At 44.9% G+C, this 23,790-nt stretch overlaps 1 protein-coding gene across 1 annotated transcript in view; it reads right to left on the reverse strand.

Annotated features, from left to right (window-relative positions):
- The window catches only part of LOC115072913 (reticulon-2-like), a 40,258-nt gene extending 20,234 nt beyond the window's left edge, over positions 1-20,024 (reverse strand). The window contains exons 1-4 of the mRNA XM_029570909.1: positions 19,868-20,024; positions 8,763-8,970; positions 8,125-8,263; positions 3,672-3,741 (exon numbers count right to left, since the gene is read on the reverse strand). Coding sequence (XP_029426769.1) covers positions 3,672-3,741; positions 8,125-8,263; positions 8,763-8,970; positions 19,868-19,880 — 430 coding nt within the window. The 5' untranslated portion in view covers positions 19,881-20,024. The remainder of the gene's footprint in view (positions 1-3,671; positions 3,742-8,124; positions 8,264-8,762; positions 8,971-19,867) is intronic.
- Between the last annotated feature and the right edge of the window lie 3,766 nt (positions 20,025-23,790).

Here is a 23,790-nt window from a genome sequence, read left to right on the forward strand (position 1 = left end):
ATTGGGACAATTATCGACCAATATCCAACCTGCCTTTCAGCACTAAAGTCCTAGAAAAAGCAGTGCTATCACAACTAGAACGCTACCTAGAAGACAATAATATTCTATTCCCAAACCAATTCGGATTCAGAAAAGATCGCTCAACAGAAACCCTACTCATTTCCTTAACCGACTTAATTCAACAAGGGGTTGACAATGATAAATTCTATATCATGGTACTACTTGATCTAACAGTAGCCTTTGAGACCGTACACCATACCCAGCTATGCCATCAGCTGAGAAATATAGGAATAGATGGAAATGTCATCAAATGGTTCTCTTCTTTCCTAGCAGATAGATCATTTCAAGTAAAAACTGGACAATAACCTATCTGACACCTTCCCAATCGATACAGGTGTTCCCCCGGGGTCAGCAATCTCGACGACATTATTCAACATTTATATGCTATCCCTCTGCACATTACTAGTGGAACTAGGAATCTAATTCTTTCTATATGCAGATGACATACAATTCTACATCCCATTCGACAAATCATTTGAAAAACCTGCTTTTATCCTGTTAACATACATGAAGGCAATACAACAAAAACTATCTTAGCTGAAACTAACACTAAACACAAAAAGAAAGAAGAAAGAAATCATTTGGCTAAGGAGAAACTCTACGATAACCAAACTACCAACCCTAGACCTAGGAAATTTTACCATCAGATCAAGTATGGGACCTAGGAATACAGACTGATGAGAACTTTTCAATGAAAAAGCATATAAGCAAATTAATTAAAACTGGATACGCAAAGCTGAGAATAGTACATCGGCTGAAACCATTACCTACAATACAGGACTTCTGCACTGTTTTACAATCACTAATATTTTCAAACATAGATTACTGCAACTCCCTATAACTTGGATTAGTCTTTGGATTATTAAACCACCTCAGCTACTACAAAATGCCTCAGCCAGGCTCCTACTAGGGACAAGGAAATGTGACCACATCACCTCCTCGCTGACAGCACTGCACTGGCTTCCCATCTATTACATTAATAGGCTGAAATGTAAATATTGCTCTGTTCAATCTCTCCCCTCTTCCAGTTCCAAGTTAATTTCCCTATTTTATTGTAACTTTCTCACATCCTTTATCTGATTCACTGTATTTAAAGTTCAAGGTTCTTATTGAGAACATTGTTTTACGTTACGTTATGCTTTACACACTCTGTTAATTGTAAACCGGGTTGATGTGATGCCTGTCATGAAACTCGGTATAACAAAAACAATAAATAAATAAAATAAAATAAAATAAATCCAGAATTCCTTAGAAAGTAATAACTCAAATTTTTAATATCATCAACAACATTAACCCATACTTAATAGGAGTGACACTTCATACACTCCTCAGAGAGCCCTAAGATCGCAAAACAAAGGACTTCTAAAGGTGCCTACAACACAGAGCACACACTTAACATAAATAAGAGACCGAATGTTCTCCATAACAGGCCCCAAGCTGTGGAACTCTCTTCCAGAGTCACTATGTCTGATAACAGAAAGAAAGAGTATTAAACGAGAACTGCAAACATGGCTCTTTCGAAATGCGTACGACCTAACGTAAATACCAACACGTCAGAACCTAAGATTATGATAATAGATTAAGCATTTAGTATTGACCGATATAAAGTGTAAAAAGACAACTTACTGAGTATAACATGTCTGACAACGAATTGAAAATTACAGGTTACAATCCATCATAGTACCCTCGTTAACTAGTACTCATTATTAATGTGTCGACCTAGAATATGTATTTGATATTGTGATGAACCTGATTATGTAAAAATATGACCTCTGATATGTATATGCTGTTGCACTGTCCCATTAAGGGAATATTGACCCAGAATCTGAACACTGATTTTGTAAACCGTTGTGATCTCATTTTGGAACAACGGTATATAAAATGCACAAATAAATAAATACTAAATTGGTCAGTGGTTTTCATTCTACTGCATGTGGGGACAGACTTAAAGATCTAAACATGTATACCATAGAGAAAAGGCAAGATAAGGGAGATATGATAGAGACCTTCAAATATCTCAAAGGTTTCCATGCATGCGAGTTGGGCCTCTTTCAATGAAAGGAGGCTGAAGTACAAGGGGTCATAGGATGAGGGTGACAGGGGGAAGACTATCTTACAGAGATGCATGGAACGGCCTCCCATTGGAGATGGTGGAGGCAAAAACAGCATCTGAATTCGAGAAAGCAGGGGATAAGTACAGGGGATCTCTGAAGGGAATTGGAAGGTCTACATAAACTGGAAGGATGGGCAGACTAGATGGACCATATGGTCTTTTTCTGCCATCATGCTTCTATGATCCCCCTACCCCTTAACCTACCAAATTTAAAAAAAAATGAAGCGGCCGCAGCACCCCGAGACAGGCTCCCTTCCTTCCATGATATACATTGCATTCAACTCTATGAACAATCATTCCTGCTATAGGACTCTGTGCAGGGAGACACAGACACAGGAGCTGGGAGCTCTTCCCCAGCCAGTGCTCCTGCACCTTTCTCACTAGTGACCCCTGCTGAGAGAGTTTGGGACTGCCGAATCTGATAGTACAACACTCTGCGAACAGTGGAGTGAACGAGTAATAAATGTTTTATTATTTTATTATTACATGCAATTTCATTTCAATATCCAAAGACAGACAGAAGCTGATTACTTTAGCAATGACATTTGTTTCACATGTAATGCCTTTACTTGGCTTCATATGATGCTCTTTTGTCCTTAGGAGCTGAGCTCATTCCTAGACAATTTTCAACGGGATCAATTTAAACTCCTAACTCCCAATGTTAGGCTCCTAAACCCTTTGAAAATCGCCTATTAGATCCTTTGAATTGAAATTGCTGGCCTAAGTTTATAGTTTCTAAATTTAAGTACATTTTTGGCTGAGAACTTGGAAACCTGAATGAAGTGCTAAGCATTTTTTTTTTAAATTGACCTCTTTGAGGGCAATTTTCAGTGGTCTGCAAACCAATTTTCAAAGGGAAACCACCTGCAGAGTTTCCTTTTGAAAATCCCATGGCCTGCAGTGCTGCCATTTTGTTTTAACCCAAATACTTTACTGTCAACACATACTTTTCCCTGCTGAGGACTGGGCAATTTTGAAAGTAGTGTTTTCCACAGTTGAACATCTGTGTTACTGGAACATCTGGTTGCCATGGAAGTCCCCTTTCAAAACTGCCTCATAACTGACCAGCTTAAGGTCCAATACCAACCAATCGAAGGAGAGGGAATGGAAGTAGAGTCTTCGGCTCCCAAATTTAATTAAATTTGATTGATATTCCACCTTTCGTGACAGGTCAGCCACTTCAGAGTGGATTACATTCAGGTACTGCAGGTGTTTCCCTGTGCTCTGAGGGCTTTCAATCTACGTTTGCACCTGAGGCAAGGGATGGTGAACTGACTTGCCCAAGATCATACGAAGCATCAGCGAGATTTGAACTCTGGCTTCCCTAGCGCTCGGCCTGCTACTCTAATCACCAGGCTTCTCCTCCTACCACACTTCCAGCCCGAAATACCCTCCCCAACCTCCAACCCCCATCCACCAGGAACTCCCAGAACCATATTATCGGGTCAGAAGAGAGTCTGGAACAGATCTCTGTGACATCCTCAAGTTTTCTACTCACCCAGTATAAGGAGGGTCAGGCCATTGAAGACTGCTCCAATGTAGGTAAGAAGATACAGCAGAAAGAGAAACTACAGGAAGAAGAGAGACGAAAATCAGAACAGCTTAGTCACTCCAGCTCCAGGTGTTTTTAAAAACATAGAGGATCCTGCTCAGCTTGTACCATATCTGTTCATTAAACTGCTTCAGGTTACAGTAACATAGTAAAGTCGGCAGAAAAAGACCAAAATGGTCCATCCAGTCTACCCAGCAAGTTTCTTATGGTAGTAACTGCCACTATGTGTTGCAGCTGCATCAAAAGCATCAAGGCTAATTGATTAAGGGTAGTAATCCCCATGCCTTCTGTTAAGGGTACTAACTGCTGCTCTGGGAAGGTTACCCCATGAACCCTTTTCTTCATTATCATCCACAAGCCTTTAGGGATCCACAGTGTTTATCGTATGCCCTTTTTTAATTCATTTACTGTTTTCGCCCTCACCACTTCTTCTGGAAGGGCATTCCAGGCATCCACCACGCTCTCTGTGAAAAAATATTTCCAGATATTGGTTCTGAGTGTCCCCCTTGGAATTTCATTTTTCTTTTTCAACGAAAAGGTTTGAAATGTGGGCATCATTAGACCTTTTCAGGTACCTGAAGGTCTGTTTCATATCTCCCCTGCACCTCCTCTCTTCCATATTCAGATCCTTCAGCCTCTCCTCCTAAGTCTTCCAATACAGACCCCACACCATTTTGGTCGTCAATATTCAAAAGAATTCGTCTGTCTAACAGGGTCATTCTTTATTGTGAAATGTGCCAGTATCGCATGTGGTAGGGCCTTATCGTGTGCAGGCAGTGCATGCAAATCTATCTCATGCATATTCATTGTGGATATCCTGACATCCAGACCTGTTTGTGGCTCTCGAGGATCAGAGTTGGCTACCCCTGCCACATGGGATTGTAATGCACACTGGATGTGGAAAATTGAACTAGTAGGGCTGCTATAAATCCCTACACAGAAACTATACACTAGCAGAATATCTCACCTGTCACGCCTGCAAAACACAGATAGACCCTCACCAAATATAGAATAAGGAGACCATAAAGTATAAATAGAGATGGGCAAACAAAAACTGAACTAGAAACCGCAACAAGCCAGAACCTATGCAGTGCAACAACAGAAAAACTGAAACATCAAACAATAAAGAAATACATAGTCAATCAGAATAGTAAAACCATACTAATAAAAAGAATATTTCAAAACAGCTGACAAAGAGAACAGCTAATATTTAAATCCTCATATGAAAGTTCTTTTAGAATTCCCAAACACCCATAAAATATTTCAAAATAGCAGACAAATCAAATAACACCCATAATTAAAACCAATAAGATTAAAAACAAATCACCTGCTCTCCTTGCCAGGGAACTTTTGATTTTCTGTCACCCTGAGATTGTCTTGGATTAGTGAAGGGGAGGAGGGGCACCCAAGCTCTCTCCTCCCTCTCATATACACACACACGCTCTTTAACACAGTATTTTCCAACCTTTTCAGGCCCTCGGCACACCTACACTATCGACAATGTTGTAGGGCTCACCAACATCCACAGAGCAGATGGTGCGGACATGGAGAAAAAAAAGAGCTAGGAAAGCACTTAAAGTCTCGTTCAAATTTTATAAAAGGGACAGAGGAGGCAAAGAGACACAGGAACCTATCATGACAGACCAGCTCCCTACAAGTGCAGGAGAAGAAATAAGTCTGCATGGTGTGGACAATTAATTACCGGGTCTGTAGCATGAATCCAGCACGTAAATATTTACAAGCACAAACGCGTGCCAGGGTCCCCTACTGCGTAACTTTACTTCTGCTATGGACAGCGAGTACGTCGTGTAACAAAAAAATATATGCTAGCTGGTGGGGTTTTAAGGGTCGGGGATAATAGGGTGAAAGGGAAGCAAGTTAGCTAGGGGGTTTAGGAAGTCCTCTCATTTACTGGGGCGAACTGGGAAAAAGGCCTATTCTGTCACCGCGTGTACCTACTAAAATTCCCTCCACTTACACGCTCGAGACAGCATTCCCGCACACATATGCGCATCAATATAAAATTGATTTTATAGCACATGCGCACATGTGCGCATATTCACGCCTGTGTTAGAAAATCGGCGTGTCCATGTGCGCACGCTGGCAAACGCGCAACATAGGCACACGCGCGCGGGTCTTAAATTTTACTTCTAAATGTACAATCTATTTCTATAAGGTCCATACTTCCTTCAGCTTCTGGGATGTGCAATCTTGGTATACATTGGTTCTTATAGATCAGCTGATGGGCATGGAGGAGTTTTCTTGTTCTTTCATCCAGCTGTTCAAGATCTTTATGGGGCCAGTCTACAATTCCAAAACTATAGGACAGTACAAGAATTGCAAGTTGATGGATAGCTTGCATCTTATACCGTGCTGTAAAGCATTTTTCAATATCAGTTTCAGTCACCTGCAGTATTCTTTGTTGATCTTTTCTCTCCGTAACTTGTGCTCGATTGTTGCACCTTCATCTACTACTAGATGACACATCTTTTATGTTTGAGCCTTCAATCAAAGAGATGTTCTCAGATTTACTTAATATTCCCTTAAGGAAGGTTGAGTGTTAGGGTTTCTTGGTAACTCCATTCCACCTAAAACCTGCAGAGATGGTCCCAGTTTTGTCCCTATTGCATTTATGCACTTGTAGTACCTTTTTTCCTTAGGGATATCACAACTATATCTCCAAGCATGCACTGGGGCTAAATCAGGTCCTGCTCAGCCTGACCTAGATTGACATGGTGTAACCTGGTAACCCTAGGAATGAGGTATGCACCATATGGAGACTTCATTCCAGATGGAATTTGCAGGGCAGGACAATGTCCACATTTTCTGATGACATGGACACTGTCTTCGAAAGCTCATGCTTCAATAAATTGGTTAGTCTATAAGGTGCCACCCGACTCCTGTCATTTTTTGCTACACCAGACTAACATGGCTATCCCTCTGAAGATTTTCTCCTCTTGACTCCATAACTGAAAATATCATGACCCCCATTTATAAACTCCAGACAGAGAAGGGAAGGAGGCAGGAAGTTACATATTTACCAGCTGATACCACCACACATTTATGCAATCTTGAGAGTGTAATTCGCTCTTGATTTTCTAGCTACCATCCTAGCACTCTAGGGCATAGCCCAGGCTCCTTTAAAGGATCTGTGAGATCAGTTGAACCAAACAAGATGAAGTCAGTAACACAAGATGGACGTTGCAGAACTGTAAGAACTGCTATCGTTCACTATTGAACACTGTCTAAAAACAAACTAGCTGACATAACTAGACACAAAATTGTTGAAGCTGCAATGGCCTTGACAGCCATTGTATCTATTTAAGCAGCATATGCTGGTCAACAAATTGTCTTTGAAAGCACACGTCCATTGTCAGGTGGATTATGCATGAATATACCTGCTTAGAAGAAAACAACTTCTAAAAACCCACCAATCATACACTAATGGATTGTAGTTTATGTAATCTGATGGTCTACCTTCATTCATCTATGAAACCAGTAAGACTCCTAAAGGTCTGAAGAAAGGACCACGCTCCCTGTTGGACTAATCTTTGGGACTTTGTCCATGCCTGCCTATCAAGTTCCTGTCCAATATACTGGCAAGCTTTCTGGTTCCTTACCTGTCTACACATGTTGGAAGACTGTCTACCAGCCTCTTAGGACCTATCTATAACTTGCCAACAGGCATCTTTAACATCTGCCAGACCTGCACTGATAAAAGACATTTCTGAAGTACATGCATATCATGGCTTTGTGTCTTGCCTAAGCCATGGGTGTAGCTGGATTCCCTGTCTGCGTTAACGGCCCCCGTTACTGGACCTTGGACCAGACTGTGGAAACCCTTCAAGAAGAGTCTGCCAGACTCCTGCACACGCCTGCCAAGCATACACAGGATGAGGCTAATTACTCTCTTTTAGGATGAGTATTTAGACTGCAAGGCATGTGGAAAGGGCAAGCTGAAATTAATTTAGCATAAGGTGATTTAAGGCCCTTTTGAATCCAGCTGATTTATAGGTGTTACATAACAAATCTAAGTGATATTTAGTGTAACTGTAATCCATGGCAAACTACTGCATGTCACAAAAAAACCAGAGGAGTGTAACAACTTCTAGTTTCTGAGAGCCTGTGTTGTATTTTCTAAAGTCTAAATAATTCCAGATATTATCTGGGTGCACATCTGCTTTACAATACATTCTGGTTCAACAGGTCTCAGCTTTCCACTGGATGACAAAGGCAAGAATGAAACAGGTTTGGAAGAGTCAAGAAGTGCTGACATGTAGGATCCAAAACCAAGACTGGATGAAAGGCTCATAAGAACACAAAGCCCTCCTGGCTACACTGGTGCTCAGTGGGATTGCGCTACAGACTCAAAAGACACCCCCTCACTTAGAGGTTCTACCTTTAGGGAATCGACAAGGTCCTCAACAAGGAAAAGGCTTCGTAGGGTTTTCACAGCAGAGGTCAAGCAGGACAAAGACCGCACCACATAATTATCCACTTCTTCCTTCGTCAGCGTGACATCCTTGTCCAGGTAAGCTCTGTGGAAGACAAAACCAAGGAAGGCATTTCTCTGTGCACTGCCTATCCCCTTTATACTCCCCATACTCTCTCACAAACAGTTCGTATTTTTGTGTTTATTCCCAAAACACAGAATGGCTGACCCTGTGATTTGTGATTCCTTTCCTACAGCCTCCCCTGCTGGGAGAGGCTGGGATTGCAGGAGCTGTGACCGTCCCCACAGCCACAGCAGCACTGCTGCACCCTACAGCACCTCCTGCTGGGATCAGCTGGGACTGCAGGATCTGTGAGTGCCCCCACAGCCGGCACTCCTGTATCCCTTGCTACAGCACTCCCTATTGGAAGGGGCTGGGACTGCAAGCGCTGTAAGTCCCCCCCCCCCTAACAGCCAGTGCTCCTGCACCAGTCCACGAGGCACCTCCTGCTGGGAGAGTCGGGGACTGCAGGTGATGTGAACTGTCTGCTTTCTGTGACTGTAAGGCCGTTTCGCTCCCTGTGCATTCTGGGAGGGTTACTCACTGGAAGGGGTTCTCTCCATCGCACTTATAGATGGCCTGCAGTATTTTTCGGTAGACCCTGAGAGTGATAGTGCTGCACAGCAGGAGGAGTCCCAAGTAGGAGAAGACGCTGATGATGCTGAACTGGGAGAGACAGAGGAGTGACACCATGATAGTGGTGAAGGCGACGGCAGAGGTCTTGGTGTCCCGCCAGTACACGAGGTCAGAGACTTCAGGGAGAGAGGAAGAGACAAACAGAATGAGATAGACTATGACGGCAGATAAGGAGCCTATAATCTGTTCTATGGTGCAGTGCCATAGACCCCGGGACGGTCTGTGGCTTTCCCCTCACTTTTTCAGAACTAGGGATTCTCTGTGCTCATCTCAGCCTTTCTTGAATTCTATTACTGGTTTTGCCTCCACCCCCGCCCCATGCATCCGCCACCCTTTCCATGAAGAAATATTTTCTGTTGTTGCTCCCGAGTCTACCCCCTTTGGATCTAAAGCACTCTTTCTGCTGAAAAAGGTTTGCCTCGTGTGCATTATTTATACCTATGAGATACTGGACTATTTCTATCATATCCTCATCTCTTCTCTAGGGAAGGGGCCTCCAAACTGTGACCCATGGAGCTCCTTTTTCCAGACCAAGATCCCTCTACTTCCTGTGGCCAGATCCAACCCACAGGGGAAGGATTTGTTTTTGCTTCACGCGAGGTGGCAGCAGTGGTGGAAAGCCAGGTTGGGTTTCCCAGGCCTTACGAGGGGACGGAGATGCACAGTGGCAACCACAGAAAGGCTAGCAAGGTTTCCCAGGCCCTGCTAACTGAGAAGGTGAGATGGAGAGGTGGGAGAGGGGGAGGGAGGAAAGGGAGGCGGGAGAAGATGATTGAGAGAGGAGTGGAAGGGGCGAGTGGGAAAGGTGAAGGGGTGAGTAAGAGAGAAGGAAGGGGGAGAGAGAGAGGCGTGGGAAGGGCAAAGTGGGTGAGAGAGTGCACCACAAACACGCCCACCCCTACACCTGCCCCAACCTCTCAGGGGGAAGATGCAGGGGAGATGGGAAGGGTTTCTGGGGGTATTGCAGGGCTGCCAACTTCCAAGAAATCAGTTTAATCATTCCTGATATACTGCCTTTCTCAAAATCAAATCGGTTTACATAAAAATAAATACAAATAATGCAAAACACCACTATAAGTAAACAACACAATAAATATTACTAGAACTCTAAAAAATAATTGAATTCCCTCCTAAAATTCCCATTATTCTAATACAACAAATGCAGTTCCCACTTCTTATAAAAGATTATCACCTGGAATATGGACCCAAATAAAACTAGAAATATTATCACTGACACTCTGTCTGCCACACTCCAGGGAACCCTGCCCCTTTAACCAGCATTTCAAATCACTGAAAGGGCCAGACATGTCACCTTTGCCTCTACAGCCTCCAAAGGAGACCCTCTGGCTCTTTCGGTGATTTGAAATGTCCTATGTTCAGGGCTGGCGCGTCCCATTAGGAGAACTAGGTGGTCACCTAGGGAGCAAACCATTAGGGGTGTCGAAGAGCAGCCATGTGAGGCCATGAGCGGAGCCTATCTCACTTGCAGCAAAGAGGAGTAAGATTCGGCGAACCGCGAGCAGCACCCAACCTGCATGCAGCCCAGAGAAGCACACACTCAGCGGGTGTAAATGAGGTAGGAGTCAGGGCCGAGACCAGGGGGGAACAGGGGCGCAAGGCAGAAGGTTCGCCTATGGCACCTAATACCCTTGCACCGGCCCTGCCTATGATGCCCTTCTCTTGGGGACCTCTGCTCTAGGATATACAAATATAGGTCCTTAGCTCTCAGTTCATTGGGTTTTGGTGTAGACTCTGCACCATTTTGGTTGTCTTTTTCTGAACTGCCTCCTAGAAGCTAAGTACGCATCTCACAGCCATCCAAGAATGAACTAAAATCAACAAACTCCATCTGAATTCCAACAAAACAGAGATTCTCTGAATAGAAAGCATGCACAGTCAAGTTTGGAACCTATGAGCTCCTGCTGAGACTTGAAGGCCTCAGAGCTCACCATGATCCCACAAATCCAGGCAACAGTTAAGAGCTGCCACTTTCAATGATGTAATTTACGAAGACTGAAGAAGACAAATCTAATCATGTTATTCATGCCACAGTATGTACATGGCTCAATTACTGCAACACACTGGACAAGGTCCAAACAGGTAAGGTCTTCCACAAAACTCCACTGCATGATTGGTAGAAGGATGCAAGCTGCATATCCACATCACACCTGTCCTACACAAACTACACTGGTTACCAATCCCCTACAGAACCAGATTCAAAACCCTGACATTGATTTTAGACCAATTTACTCATACATGCCCTCTAGGCCACTAAAATCCTCACTCGAATCCTCCATAACTCCATCAACATTTTTTACTTAAAAAAATCTTATAATCCGCAGCCTTCAACAAAGTAATGTTCAGGGCAGAGTACAATTTATATCCTTAAAAAAATAACATAAAACATGATAACATACATCATTAAAAACATACATCCATAAAACATGTATTTCAACACTACAAGCTGGACAATCATCCAACTGCCTCCTTAAGGAACTGTTTTCTGAATGCCTTTACGTCTGCCTTGGTCCTCAGCTGTGCTGTCAGAGAATTCCATAAATCTGGGGCTGCATATGAAAAGGCCCTGACCCTTGCCAACTGATGTTTATAATCTTGAAGGGTCGGTACCAAACGTTGGCCTTAACCCTTTGGAACGTAGGAGGCGGGTAGGCTCATACCATCTAAGCATAGTTCTAGTTACACATGAGGAATCAGTTCTCAGAAGCTGAAAAAATAATTATTAGCAGCCGGAACTTCGACCAATGTTTGACTGGTAACCAATGCAGGTCCCTAAGCTTAGGCATAATATAGTCACTTTTACGTAATCCAGTTAAGATACGTGCTGCCGTCTGCTGGACAAGTTGAAGCACCCGCAGTAGTGTATTGGGTGAACCTACGTACAGGCCACTGCAGTAATCCAACTGCTTTAATACCAATGACTGGAGCACAGTCCTGAACATTTCAGAAGGTAGCACATACGTCAAAGGTTTTCACAATTTCAACTTATTGAATGCAGTTTCAGGTCGATTCTAAAAGCGTTGCTCGCGCAAAAATGTCCACATACGCGTGTACCATGTGGGCTGTGCGCTAGCAACACGGATTTTACAAAGCCGCAAAATAAGTGCGTATGTGCCCATGTGCGCATGAGGAATAAGGGGGCAGGGCATGGGTGGGTCATGGGCATTCCGGGACGGGGCCAAGACTTCCGTTCGTAAATCTGAATTTTAAAAACGAAACCCGCAGTGCACGTGCGCTAGATATCCGCCTTACTTTACGGCTGCTCCTGATGAGGAGCACGTCTGTAGATCTCCAGTTTAAGGCAAGCCCATTATTGGCTTACCCACTCTTTTATCTGTAAGATACATTGTTGAAAAAATTGTGTTGGAAAAGAGCCTGAAGCGACAAATGAAATAAATATCTGCATGGCATCAGTGTGCATTAATCCCAGGCTTTTAAGTAATAATCCCAATGGCGCCAAGTACAAATTGTAAAGAGTGGAGGACAATGCCGAGCCTTGAGGGACACCAGACAGGAGATCATGCCAAGAAGAGTACTGATCGTGCATCTGGATAAATTGTCTCCTGCTGCTTAGGAAGGAAGCAAACCACTTTAGAACCACTCCAGGGATCCCGATATCCTCCAGCCTCATAACAAGAACGTCAGGTCGCACAATGTCAAAAGCACCAGAGACATGCAGGTGTACTAACACAGCACATCTACACTCATCCATTCTACATAATAACAGGCTAATTTTATAATGCGGGCACGTAAGGGTGCGTGAGCGGAGATACGCTGGAATTTGAAAACATTCGCGCACTTGCGCACGTACGATTTAAAATACACCTCCCGTCCATAAGCATGCTCCTCATTTTAAGAGGTTACTCAAGAAAACCTACCTTGCGTATCTTTCTTACGACTTTGCCGGCTTTAACGCACGCAGGTAAGCGGATTTTAGAACCTGCTCGCTCGAGGGACATGCCCAGTTTTTCCAGTTGGTCCACCAGTTTGCCCAGTCAATCTCGAGGTCATCCAGACCCCTCTGGTTCTTCACCCTGCATGTTCCCCAGTTGACCCGGACCCCTCACCCTGCTGTGCAAGCCCTACAATGCGATTTCTGCAGACTTGCTCCTCATCAGGAGCAGCAGTAAATATATGTAAATATATGCGGCTAACAAAGCCGCTGCACACTGTGGCCTCCGGTTTTAAAATACGGAGTTAAGAACATAAGAAAATGCCATACTGGGTCAGACCAAGGGTCCATCAAGCCCAGCATCCTGTTTCCAACAGAGGCCAATCCAGGCCATAATGAGGCAAGTACCCAAAAACTAAGTTGTGTAACTGCCCTGGAATGCCCAGGCCCTGCCCCTTCCCCACCTCCCCCCCTTTTTTTGCTCAGGCACGTGTACATACATGCATAATTAGCTGCTTTTAAAATCCGCGCTGCTCACGCATGGCCCACATATGTGCGTATATGGGCATTTTAGCTTGAGCAACGCTATTAAAATTGACCCCTAAGGGATTTACAATAATTTGGTATTATGGTGTTTATGAAAACCAAACATGGTCTGTCATTTAGTTGCAATAACTCACCCTTCTCAGGCACCTTGTCCACAGTGGGCAGGTTAGAGATAGGACGGTAATTTGGGGGATCATAAGCTGCTTTCCTACTGTCCTTTAAAATAGGCCTAACTGTGGCCTGCTTAAAGACCTGGGGTACACAGCCATCTGAAATTGAGCAATTAACCATATCTCTGATAATGTTAAAGGCAACATCCTTAATGCTTTTTACAACAGAAAATGGGCAGGGGTCTAGTGGCGAAGATATAATCTTTAAGCCTAACATAATAGATGTAATCTCCCAAGTCTTTAAGGGCTTGGACTGGGACCAACTTGCATCTACAACTTTCCACAATAAACCTTTTGTGTCATTAGGAATTTTGTTAACATCTAGCTGGCTAATAAGATAGCCGGCTTGAATTTAGGAGGCTAAGTTAGGGGCGTAACTGGAAGAGGCTGACTTAGCTGGCCAAGTTAGCTAACTCTGATATTCAGAATTATCCTACATCTGGTTGGGCCAAAGAGCTATCCTAAAGTCAGCCGGTTAAAGTTAGCCAGCTAACTTAAAAATAGCCAATTATAATCAATAGTGCGGCTGCACTACAGAATATACCTCCAAAGTTAGCCGGATAACTTTATCTGGCTAACTTTGATATCCAGGCTGTGTCTGAATATGGACCTTGATTTGACCACATCTGGTCATGGATTATTAGATCCATCAAATATCAGACCAGGACTGACTACACAGCAAAAGGTCCAAAATATGCCCAGCTTTATGTCCTGGCATGGAAGTTATCCATATAGTTGACATTTCCAGCGCTGAGAACTGCTGAATCGTAAACTCTAGGCAACTTAATGTTTCCAGTGCAATTTCTGTCAGGAGCTGGGCTGGAAGTACCAGGAGTGGTAAAGTCCAGACCTCGCTCCTGGCGGGAGCTCTTTAAGTATCAGAGGGGATGGGAGGGGGTCCGGGCGGTGAAGAGATGATGGCTCACTACTTTGAAACAAGGGATGAATGGGGGTAGGATCTGGGCTGGAATATGAATTTGTTTTATTTACAAGATTAGAGGAAGGAGGGATGAGGAGGTCCTGATCTGTGGACTCGGAACAATTTACACATTTAGGGGGGGACATGTGATGGGTGGGTGTGTGGCCCGATAGATCCTTCTATGAAATTTGATGGGGGGAAGGGAGAAAATCAGTCCACAGACCCCTTTACTTCTGGTTTGTTTTTTTTATTTCTCAGTGCTTCTTAATCAGATGTCTTTTGAAGATATCCAGTTAAGAAGGAAGTTATCTGGCCACACAACTGGTTAGGATTTTTAGTTATCCAGCCAGAGTTTGCTGGACATTTATTCCGCTGAGTATATGGGACAAGTCATCCAGCTAACTTTAGCTGGATGACTCCTCCCCTAACCGGCTTACGGAATACTGCGCTCCCAAGGAACAGGCACCCGCGGTCAGTTGATCCTCCTTGAGAGCAGCGCCGGCTCTGTGGACCTCTCTCCCAGAAGAGCTCTGCCAAATGCATGACTACTCCCATTTCAGGAAGCAAATAAAAGCCTGGCTCTTCTGTCAGGCCTTTAATGCCAATCCCTCAACTTCCCCCACCCTAGAAAGCTGCTAAAGTGACTAGGAGATACGGCCCGGCATCACCCTGAGTGCGCTGAACACGACGCTGCTGCAGCTTATCGTGAGCAGAGGAGCTATTTTAACTATTGTGAATGCATTTTTTTCAATTAGTCACTGGTACTCTGCTGAGAGGCTGCTCATGCTTCAGTCAGTATCTTGATGTATTTAGAGTCCAGTCCCTAACATGCACCTCCATACTGTCAAACTGCTAACGACCTCTAATTTTATGCTACCGTTTCAATACGCTCCGCCTGAAATTGTGTGCTGCTGTTCTAATATGTTGTACCCAGCCTTGAGCGAGTTTTCTCATTCAGAAGGGTGAGTAATAAATCCAGAAAATCAATGACTAAACCAAGTCAGTATCTCACCAATGATCCACACACAGAGGTATCCTCACCACTGTCCCCTGTAAGATGCGTGCATGGGTGGCCACGAAGAATCCCTTACACAGCTGCACGCATCACACCTGCGCCAGCCCTGGGAGCGTGTTTAAAACTCGCGGGCCGGCACTTCTTGTAGGATCTCGCGCATCGTGCGAGCTTCGGACACGTTTGCTGGCATAAGGAGGGATGGGGGTCTCAGGCTCGGCTACGGAACAAGGATAGCCATGGAGGTTAGGGGAACATGGGGGGATGGGCAGATTTGGCAGCAGTTGGGTGGGGGGAGGGCAGGGGAGGGAAAGAGGATAGTGCTGGGGGTAAGGGAGTAAGAGACAGGGGAGAGGATACTGGGGAAGGGGGAGGGAAGGCAGCAGAGGGGAGGATGCTGTAGAAGGAGGTGGGGGGGGGGGGGTGCAGATGGAGGGGAGGAGTAGTCTAGTGGTTAGAGCAGTAAAATCAGGGTTCAAATCCTTCAGCTGCTCCTTGTGACCTTGGGAAGTCACTTCCCCTCCACTGCCTTGGGCACAAACTTAAGAGCTTAGTCACAAAGCCTCATTAGGCCATTTACCACGCAATAAGCACCGCTTACTGTGTGGTAAATGGCCTAATGTGAGGTATTTGAAACACCTCGTATTATTTCAACCCCAGCACTGCATGCAATTATAATAAGCTGCTATGCATGCTACAGTAAGTGCCACTGAATTGTCAGTAGGTTTTAGCTGCGTTAAATGCACTTAATGCAGGTAAATGCATTAATGCAGAGAATTGCTATGATAGTTTCTTGCATTTACATGCGTAACTCCTGTGAAAATCCACCTGTAATGTTTTTCTGAGATGTTTGTGCTTATGAACGCCTTGACAATGCTGCTACATCGTATCGCTGAGCTGAGATGTTTCTATTCCTACCTAATTAGACCTGTATGGAGTTTACTGTATGTGCTGATTGATTTCGAGCTTAGTCCCGATCTGCATTTTAATTTGTTTGGTTCTCCTGTTGATTGATATCAAGTTTTGACCTTACTGGTCTCCTTTCAGACTTTCTGTTACCTTTCGAATATGCTCTACCCCACTTTGGGTGAATTCTAATTCAAAAATCCGAATAAATACATAAAACAAAGCTTGGGATGGGGCTGTGGGGAGAGGGAAGGATCGAGGAAGCAGGCCGCAAAGGGAAGAGGGCAGGATGCAAGACACTCAGGAAAGGGAAACCATTCAGAAAGGGGCCTGGAGGCGGAGAACCGGGGAAGGGCTCACAGAAGGGAAGGCATTTGTGATCATGATATTTTATTGTTTATTTTGTTGTTTTATGCAACTCCGTTTTGTTCTTTGTACGCCGCGTCGATCACTACGTGGAGACAGCGAATTATAAGTTAAAGAAGGTGTCATAGGTGAGAGCAAGCAGGGTGGCAGAGAAGACCCTTGTGGAGGGGAGAGGACAGGAGGATGAGCAGTCAGGAAGGGGTCACACAGAAGGAAGGCAGGAGGGACCAGAGGAGGGAGAAGCAGGGAGAACTCAGGAAGGATCTGTAGGCAGAGGCAAGGAGGGGAGCACTTGGGAAAGGTTAATGTGGAGGTGAGGAGTAGCACTCAGGAAGGGGCCATAAGGGGAGGGCAGGAAGGAGAGCAAAGTTTATATCAGAAACTATTCCTTATTTAATGTTAAATTTTACACATTAATCAGTGTTCCATATGGCATTATAAATTAAACTTTTTAGGTTGCATGCGGGGCTCCACAAAATTTTTGGAGGTTGATAAAAAGGGGTCCATGCTACCTAAAAGGTTGGCAACCTCTGATATCATTCTTTGGTCATTCAGTCAAAGAAATTGATCAGATTTGTCTGACCAGATCCCTCTGGTAAAACCATGCTGTCTGGGTACCTGGAACTTGCTGCTATAACCTGATGACTTCCTGCGATGATGTTTATTTACTTTGGGGTTGACTCAATATTCAGTCACTGAGCGGCTACTGGGATATTCAGCAGGGCAGCTGAATATGCCCGGCTATCTTAAAATTAGCTAGGTAGGTATAGCTGGCTAACTTTAGACCTGCCCTATTTAATGGCCAGAGTTAGCCGAATATCGGAGTTAGCCAGTTAACCTATCTGGCTCACTCTGCTCCTCCCAAAAATGCTTATTGCCCATCCTTGGGACGCCCCCCCCGACTTACCCAGCTATATTCTTGCCGGATAACTCATTGTAGCTGGGAGTTTTAAATCTGTGGTTTCACCATTTAGACAGATAACTTTTCAAATATCTGTCTAAATGGCTTTTGAATATCTACCTCCATAAGTTTAATGTGCACTGTCCACCTTTCAGAATGGACCTTTTAAGCTGCTACACCCATCACTCTAGAAACCGCTATGATGCTTGGGTGAATTCCATACTCGTTATGGCGGGTAATGAATAAATAAGATAAATACTAAATACTTCACTATCCTTTCCTTCAGTAGAGTCTCCAATCATATTCCCCACAACAAGGAATGACTAATGTGCCAGCAGTCTCCAGCCTTGTAGGCATATCATCTGCCCTTCTCCACTCCTGTCTCCAAAGATTAATAGAACCAGAACCCCTCGGAGAGCCCTGAACATCCCAGGATGCATCCCATCCTGTCCCTTTCAGTTCCCCATGACCTACAGAAACCCTCTCTTCTGTAAACGGTGCAGTATCTACCCCATTACCATATGTACCCCCGCCAACAATTCAGCAGACCTTCTCCCATCCATTTTTTTAATGAACACCGAGGAAAATAATTTATTTAGCTTTTCTGATTTTCCCTTCTCGTCCTCCACGCATTCCTCCTTCCCTCCTCTCAGTCTCACAATCCCATCTCTGCATTTCCGCCTGTTGATGTCAGCGTAGCCATTCAGATCCTCGTGTGCTGTTTTTCTCTGGATGCCCTGCTCTCTAGGCCATATTGCATCACCACCACCAGACTGCCTGACCATCAGGGCTTTCTGGCTAACCCCAGATGCTCTTTTGGAGTGAAACTGCAGCCTGTAATACAAGCTTTTCAATCAAAAGGGAGGAAGATAGACTACTGTGAACAGGATAAGGATCATCAGTGTTGTGTGTGCCTCATCACTGCAAGAAAGAAGGAAGAATTTATTTTTAAAAGGAGGATAATTGTCAACACGGTGTGCTCTTGGTTCTGCTATATAATGCAAGAGGAGAAGGAGAGGTTACTGCTTAAAGCATGAGGATCATCAATGCTGTGTCCTTAGCACTGCTGTATAATGTGCAAGAAGAAGGAGATGGCATTGATTTAAAAGTGAAGATCATCAGTGCTGTTTGCTCTGCAGTGCTGCTGTAGGGAGGAAGAGGAGAAGGGATTATTGTGAAAATGATGTGTTTTAGAGATGATGTGTCTGCCTCAGTGCTGCTGTATAACGCAAGCCAGGAGGAAGAAGAGGGGTCAGGGGGGGGGAAAGGATGAGGATCATCAATGCTGTGTCCTTAGCATGGCTGAATAATGTGAGAGAAGAGGAGCAGGAAGGATTATTGTGGAAAGAGTGAGGATCATCGATGCTATGCGCTGCTCAGCACTGCTGTATAATGTGAGGGAGGAGGAGGAGGAAGGATTATTGTGGAAAAGATGAGGCTCATCGACACTGTTTTAATAATGAATTACAGCTACATTTTTTTTAAGGTAACAGTGTCCGCCTTTCTGTTCCTCTCCATATAGTGCAAAGCAGCAGTCCCACGGAGCACAGATCCGAGCCCTCTCACCTTTCAGCCTCCTACGGTGCCATACTGTTTCCACAGCCCACCTCAGTCCTCAGCCCTGAAAGGAGACCCTGTGCCTCTGGCAAAAATTAAAAAAAAGGTCAAGAAGTCAAGGGCCACCACCAGCTGGCCTTGCTGGTCCTCCTCCTGCCGAGGGCTATTTCAGAAATCCAGCAAGTCCCTGCCAGCTAAGTTTAGTCCGAATCTGTGGCGCACGCGTGTGGAAGGGGCGACCTGAGCCGGAGGGGATCCCATTCGTCTGCAGCTGTCTGCCTGGCGTGTTTGCTTCCCTCTCTCTTACAATAACTGACAGCTCCATATGTGAACACCATAAAGCAGGCTCGCTTTGACACACACACACACACACACACACACACACACACACACACACACACATACATACATACACACACACACACACACACACACACACCACGTTCAGCTGAAAGAAAAGCTGAGATGAAAGAAAACAAAATACAAGGAAAGCACATTTTTTAAAAATCTCCTTTGCCCAACCCTGCAGTCCTATCCGGAGAAAAAGGAGTCCCCCTTTACCCAGCAGTCGCCTTGCCCCTCCCATGGGATTAGGGAGACAGCTATAAAAGGAAGAATAAAATGGAACTGCATGCTCCCCCCACCCCCCAAGACACACACACACGCCCGAATCCAAGGGAATGAAAATGTTAAGAACGGCTCGCATCTTCACCCTGCTTTGCGTACCTGTCCTTGCCATTGCGGCTCACTCTTTTCTCCTCGCCCCCCTGGCCCGCTGGGACTGTGAAAGTCAGCAAGCGACAATGCCCCTTTGTGATGTTTTCTGCCACTCCGGCGGACTCCTGTCACGGCTGAGAAAGGGGGGATGGGGTGGGCGTCAGAGCCTATTCATAGCAGCCCAATGGGTGGCTGCCGTCTCTCCTACTCTGTTAAAAAAAAAAAAAAAATCTTCGCTCTCGCCTCTTCTCTTCCGTAGAGGGATCCGGGCAGGGAATGGAGGAGTGGAACGTGCGGCTCCTGAGAGGGGAGGGCACCCCTTTGGGTTGTGGTGGGCTCCTCAGCACGGGAGAAGACATATGGCTAGGGAAAATGATTCAGATAATTACCAGAGAAAACCTGTGTCGGTCCTGCTTTTGCGTAAAAGAGGAACCAGCTACATACGGCTGAGGAAAACGGTGGTGAATGTCAGGCTAACTTGCCCCCGTGTGAGGTAATTCACGTAGATGAACAGGTGTCCTCCCAGGAGAGCATGCCAGCTAATTTCAGAGGCAGAGAAGTTGTTTTCTGCTGCAGTTTATGTAGAGTGATGTTCAGAGGTGTCCCTAGATACTTAAAAGGACTCAGGGCACAAGCCCAGGGGGGGGGGTCTCAGATCCAGGGCCGGCGCGTCCTATTAGGCGAACTGGGTGGTCACTTCGGGCGCCGACCCTTAGGGGGCGCCGAAGAGCAGCCATGTTGGGCCGCCAGCGGGGCCTATCCCGCTCGCAGCAGAGGAGTAGAGATTCGGTGGGTGCGAACGCGGTAGGAGCTGGAGCCGTGACCGGGAGGGGCGGCGTGATTGGGGGGAGGGGGGCAGTACAAGGTAGAAGGCCCGCCTGAGGTGCCTAATACCCTTGCACCAGTCCTGCTTGGGTCCGTACAGTGTCCGTCCCCCCCTAGATTTTAATAATGAAATTCAACAATCCATGGCCAGCCTCTCCCTCTAACGGTAACCCCTCTCCAAAAAAACCCCAATCCTGTAAAAATGAAGGACATTAGCATTACTGAGATTCTTCTGACCTTAAGGGGACAATTTTGCAAATTAGTCCCATACACACTAGACGAGCCAAGGGGGTAGGCTGCACTGGTTGATTCTCACAGGATCGGTAATGCGCTTACAGTTTCTTATCAATGGCTCTCACCAGCTCTGTTCCACTCCGTGAGGCACTCCAAATCACAAAACTATTTAACCCTCCACCACCTCTCTTTGAATAACAAAAAATAAATTGTACATAGAACATGCAATAACTAAACATTGAAATTTACATTTCAATCATGCAATTCTTGGCAGATTCTGAAACCTTTTACTGGATAAGTGTAGGAATTACCTAAAAATATTGCACATGAGCTTTTGAAAACATAGGGGTCCCTTCTTCAGATGTCACATCGGAAAGTTACCTGTCTTGGTAACTTTCTGATGCCAATCTGGTTTTGAGGTTATTTTTCCAAATTCCTCCTCACCAAATTTTTCTGATGACAGATGCATCCAACCTACAGGCCGATACAGTACAGTGCGCGCCGGTGGAGTGCACTGTTAACCTGCATTTGGATGCGCGTTTTGGATGCGCTAACTTTACCCGTGAACTTTACTGTATCGGCCTGCTAGCTGGTAAGCTCAGACTCAAGAGCTTCATACCCAGGGGCCTTGGTCAGGTCAAGAAAAATATTATCATGCCAATTCTCTAGAAGCTGTGGTGAATACTCTAAAGGCTTTCAAAGTTCAAATTGCCTACAAAATTATCCTAAATACAGATAGAAAACCAGATGTTCATGTTCTACCTAAGTAGGCAAGGAGGAGCAGGTTCACCCCTTCTGTATTAGGAGACTTCAAGGTGTAGAAATGGAGTCTCTTGTGGGACAATCTTAAGAGCTATGCACCTGGCCAGAAAAAAAGAGCATCCTAGCAGACAGGTTCAGTTAGATTCTAGACACCCACAAGTGATCCCTAGATCAAGAGGTGGCAAAAAATATTTCTTGAGTGGGGAACACCTGAGATATATATTAATGATCTGGCTGACCAGGAAGGCCTTGACCTACTGTTCCAGGAGAGGATCAGAAGACAAGGCTAGCATCAGATACTTTCTCTTTTCTTGGGTCTTCTGTATGCATATCCTTTAATTTCCTGCTTTCAAAGACCTTGATAAACTCAGAAAAGATCAAGGAATTATGATATTCATAGCTCATTCTTGGCCAAAACAAATTGGGTTCCCTTTCCTTCAGGAGTTATCCATTAGGAAACCAATCAGGATGGGCATTTTCCCAGTCCTGATCCTGCAAAATCAGGGCACTCTATTTCATCCCAGCATCCATTCTCTGGCCCTCTGTAAGGCCCTGTTGGACAGTTCTTGCCTACTGCCAGCAAAGACCCTTAGTGGTACTCTTGGACTATACTGTATGTTTACTCTTCCCAGTTTGATGGCCCATGCTTCCAGCTAGTGGCATCTTGTTTCTATATGGACACTCTGGTTAATCCTCCAAGCTCTATGGTCCACACTTCCAGCTGGCAGTCATCTTGTTCCTGAATGGATATAGGTATATTCCAGGCTCAGAGTCTGCACTTTTCCAGAGTTTGGTCCTACATTTCGAGTTCCTATTTGGTTCTATATTGCTTTGTGTATCTAGTCCTTCTTCAGTGGTCCTATACTGCTTCTGTGGGCACATTTGCATCTCTATGGTTTCCTGCAGTGGTCTTGCCCTCCTTCTCTAAGTTCCTTCATGTATCCAAGTTTGGGTTCTACATTGTATTTAGTATGTGCCTTGTGTTTGCTGTTGCTCCTGGCAAAGTCTTGCTAGCTGCCAGCACCTGAGGGTTCAACCCGAGGGGAAGGTGGCCCTTGCAGGCAGAAGACATCCTGCCCCTGCTACAACCTGCCAGTTGCACTCTGCCAGTTTCACCCTGTCTACACTACCAGCTCTTGGCTTTGGGGGACACACCTCCAGCTGACTATGCTGTCTCACCCTCACAGCCTGAATGTTGGGAACACAATAATTTGTTCCTTCGGATTCTCTGATGAAATATCTTAGGTCCTTTTGGCTTTTGGAAGGAATCCACCAACAAATATTATGGATTTAAAGGGAGGTTTCCCATCTGATGTGAAGAAAAGGCCCTAAATCCCTACTCTTGACCCACACAAAAACTGCCTAAATACCTTCTTCATCTTTCAAAATCTGGCCTCAAAACCAACTCTCTGTTAGTGCAATTGGTGCTTATCCCCAGTATGTAGAAAGAAACCTCATCTCTGTACAGCTTCCTTCAATTGAGGCCTTTTTAAGCCACCTGCAGTATATGGTTAGACTCAGCTTATAAAAGCCCCTTATGAGCTCTGTTACCTGACTGGGCAGATCCAATTCTTGGTGCCATTCACTTCAACCTGCAAAATCAGTGAACTCCAAACCTTAGTGACTCATCCATCTTACACTTACGTTTCATCCTAATAGGGTGGTGCTATGCACTGGTTCCAAGATCCTGCCTAAAATAGTGTTGGGTTTTCATCTTGACCAGTCAACAATCCTTCCAACATTCTGAACTGCATGACTGCTGTTGCTTTCTCTCTGAAGCAAACCAAAACCCATAAAAAAATTCAACCTTCTCATTTGACCTCAACAAGCCTGAGATTATTATAATCAAATAGACAATTTCTAATTGACTAGAAGATTGCATCTCCTTCTGTCACGTCCAGGGAAAAGGAAGTGCTGTTGCCTCTGTATAATTCTCTGATGAGACCTCATTTGGCATACTGTGTACAATTCTGAAGACCTCACCTTCAAAAGGATATAAATTGGATGGAGTCGGTTCAGAGGGCAGCTTTTAAAATGGTCAATGGACTTCATCATAAAGCATATGGGCATAGATTTAAAGATCTACACATGTATGTCCTGCAGGAAAGGGG

Source organism: Rhinatrema bivittatum, chromosome 11, assembly GCF_901001135.1.
Source record: "Rhinatrema bivittatum chromosome 11, aRhiBiv1.1, whole genome shotgun sequence".
NCBI classification, from domain to species: Eukaryota; Metazoa; Chordata; class Amphibia; order Gymnophiona; family Rhinatrematidae; genus Rhinatrema; species Rhinatrema bivittatum.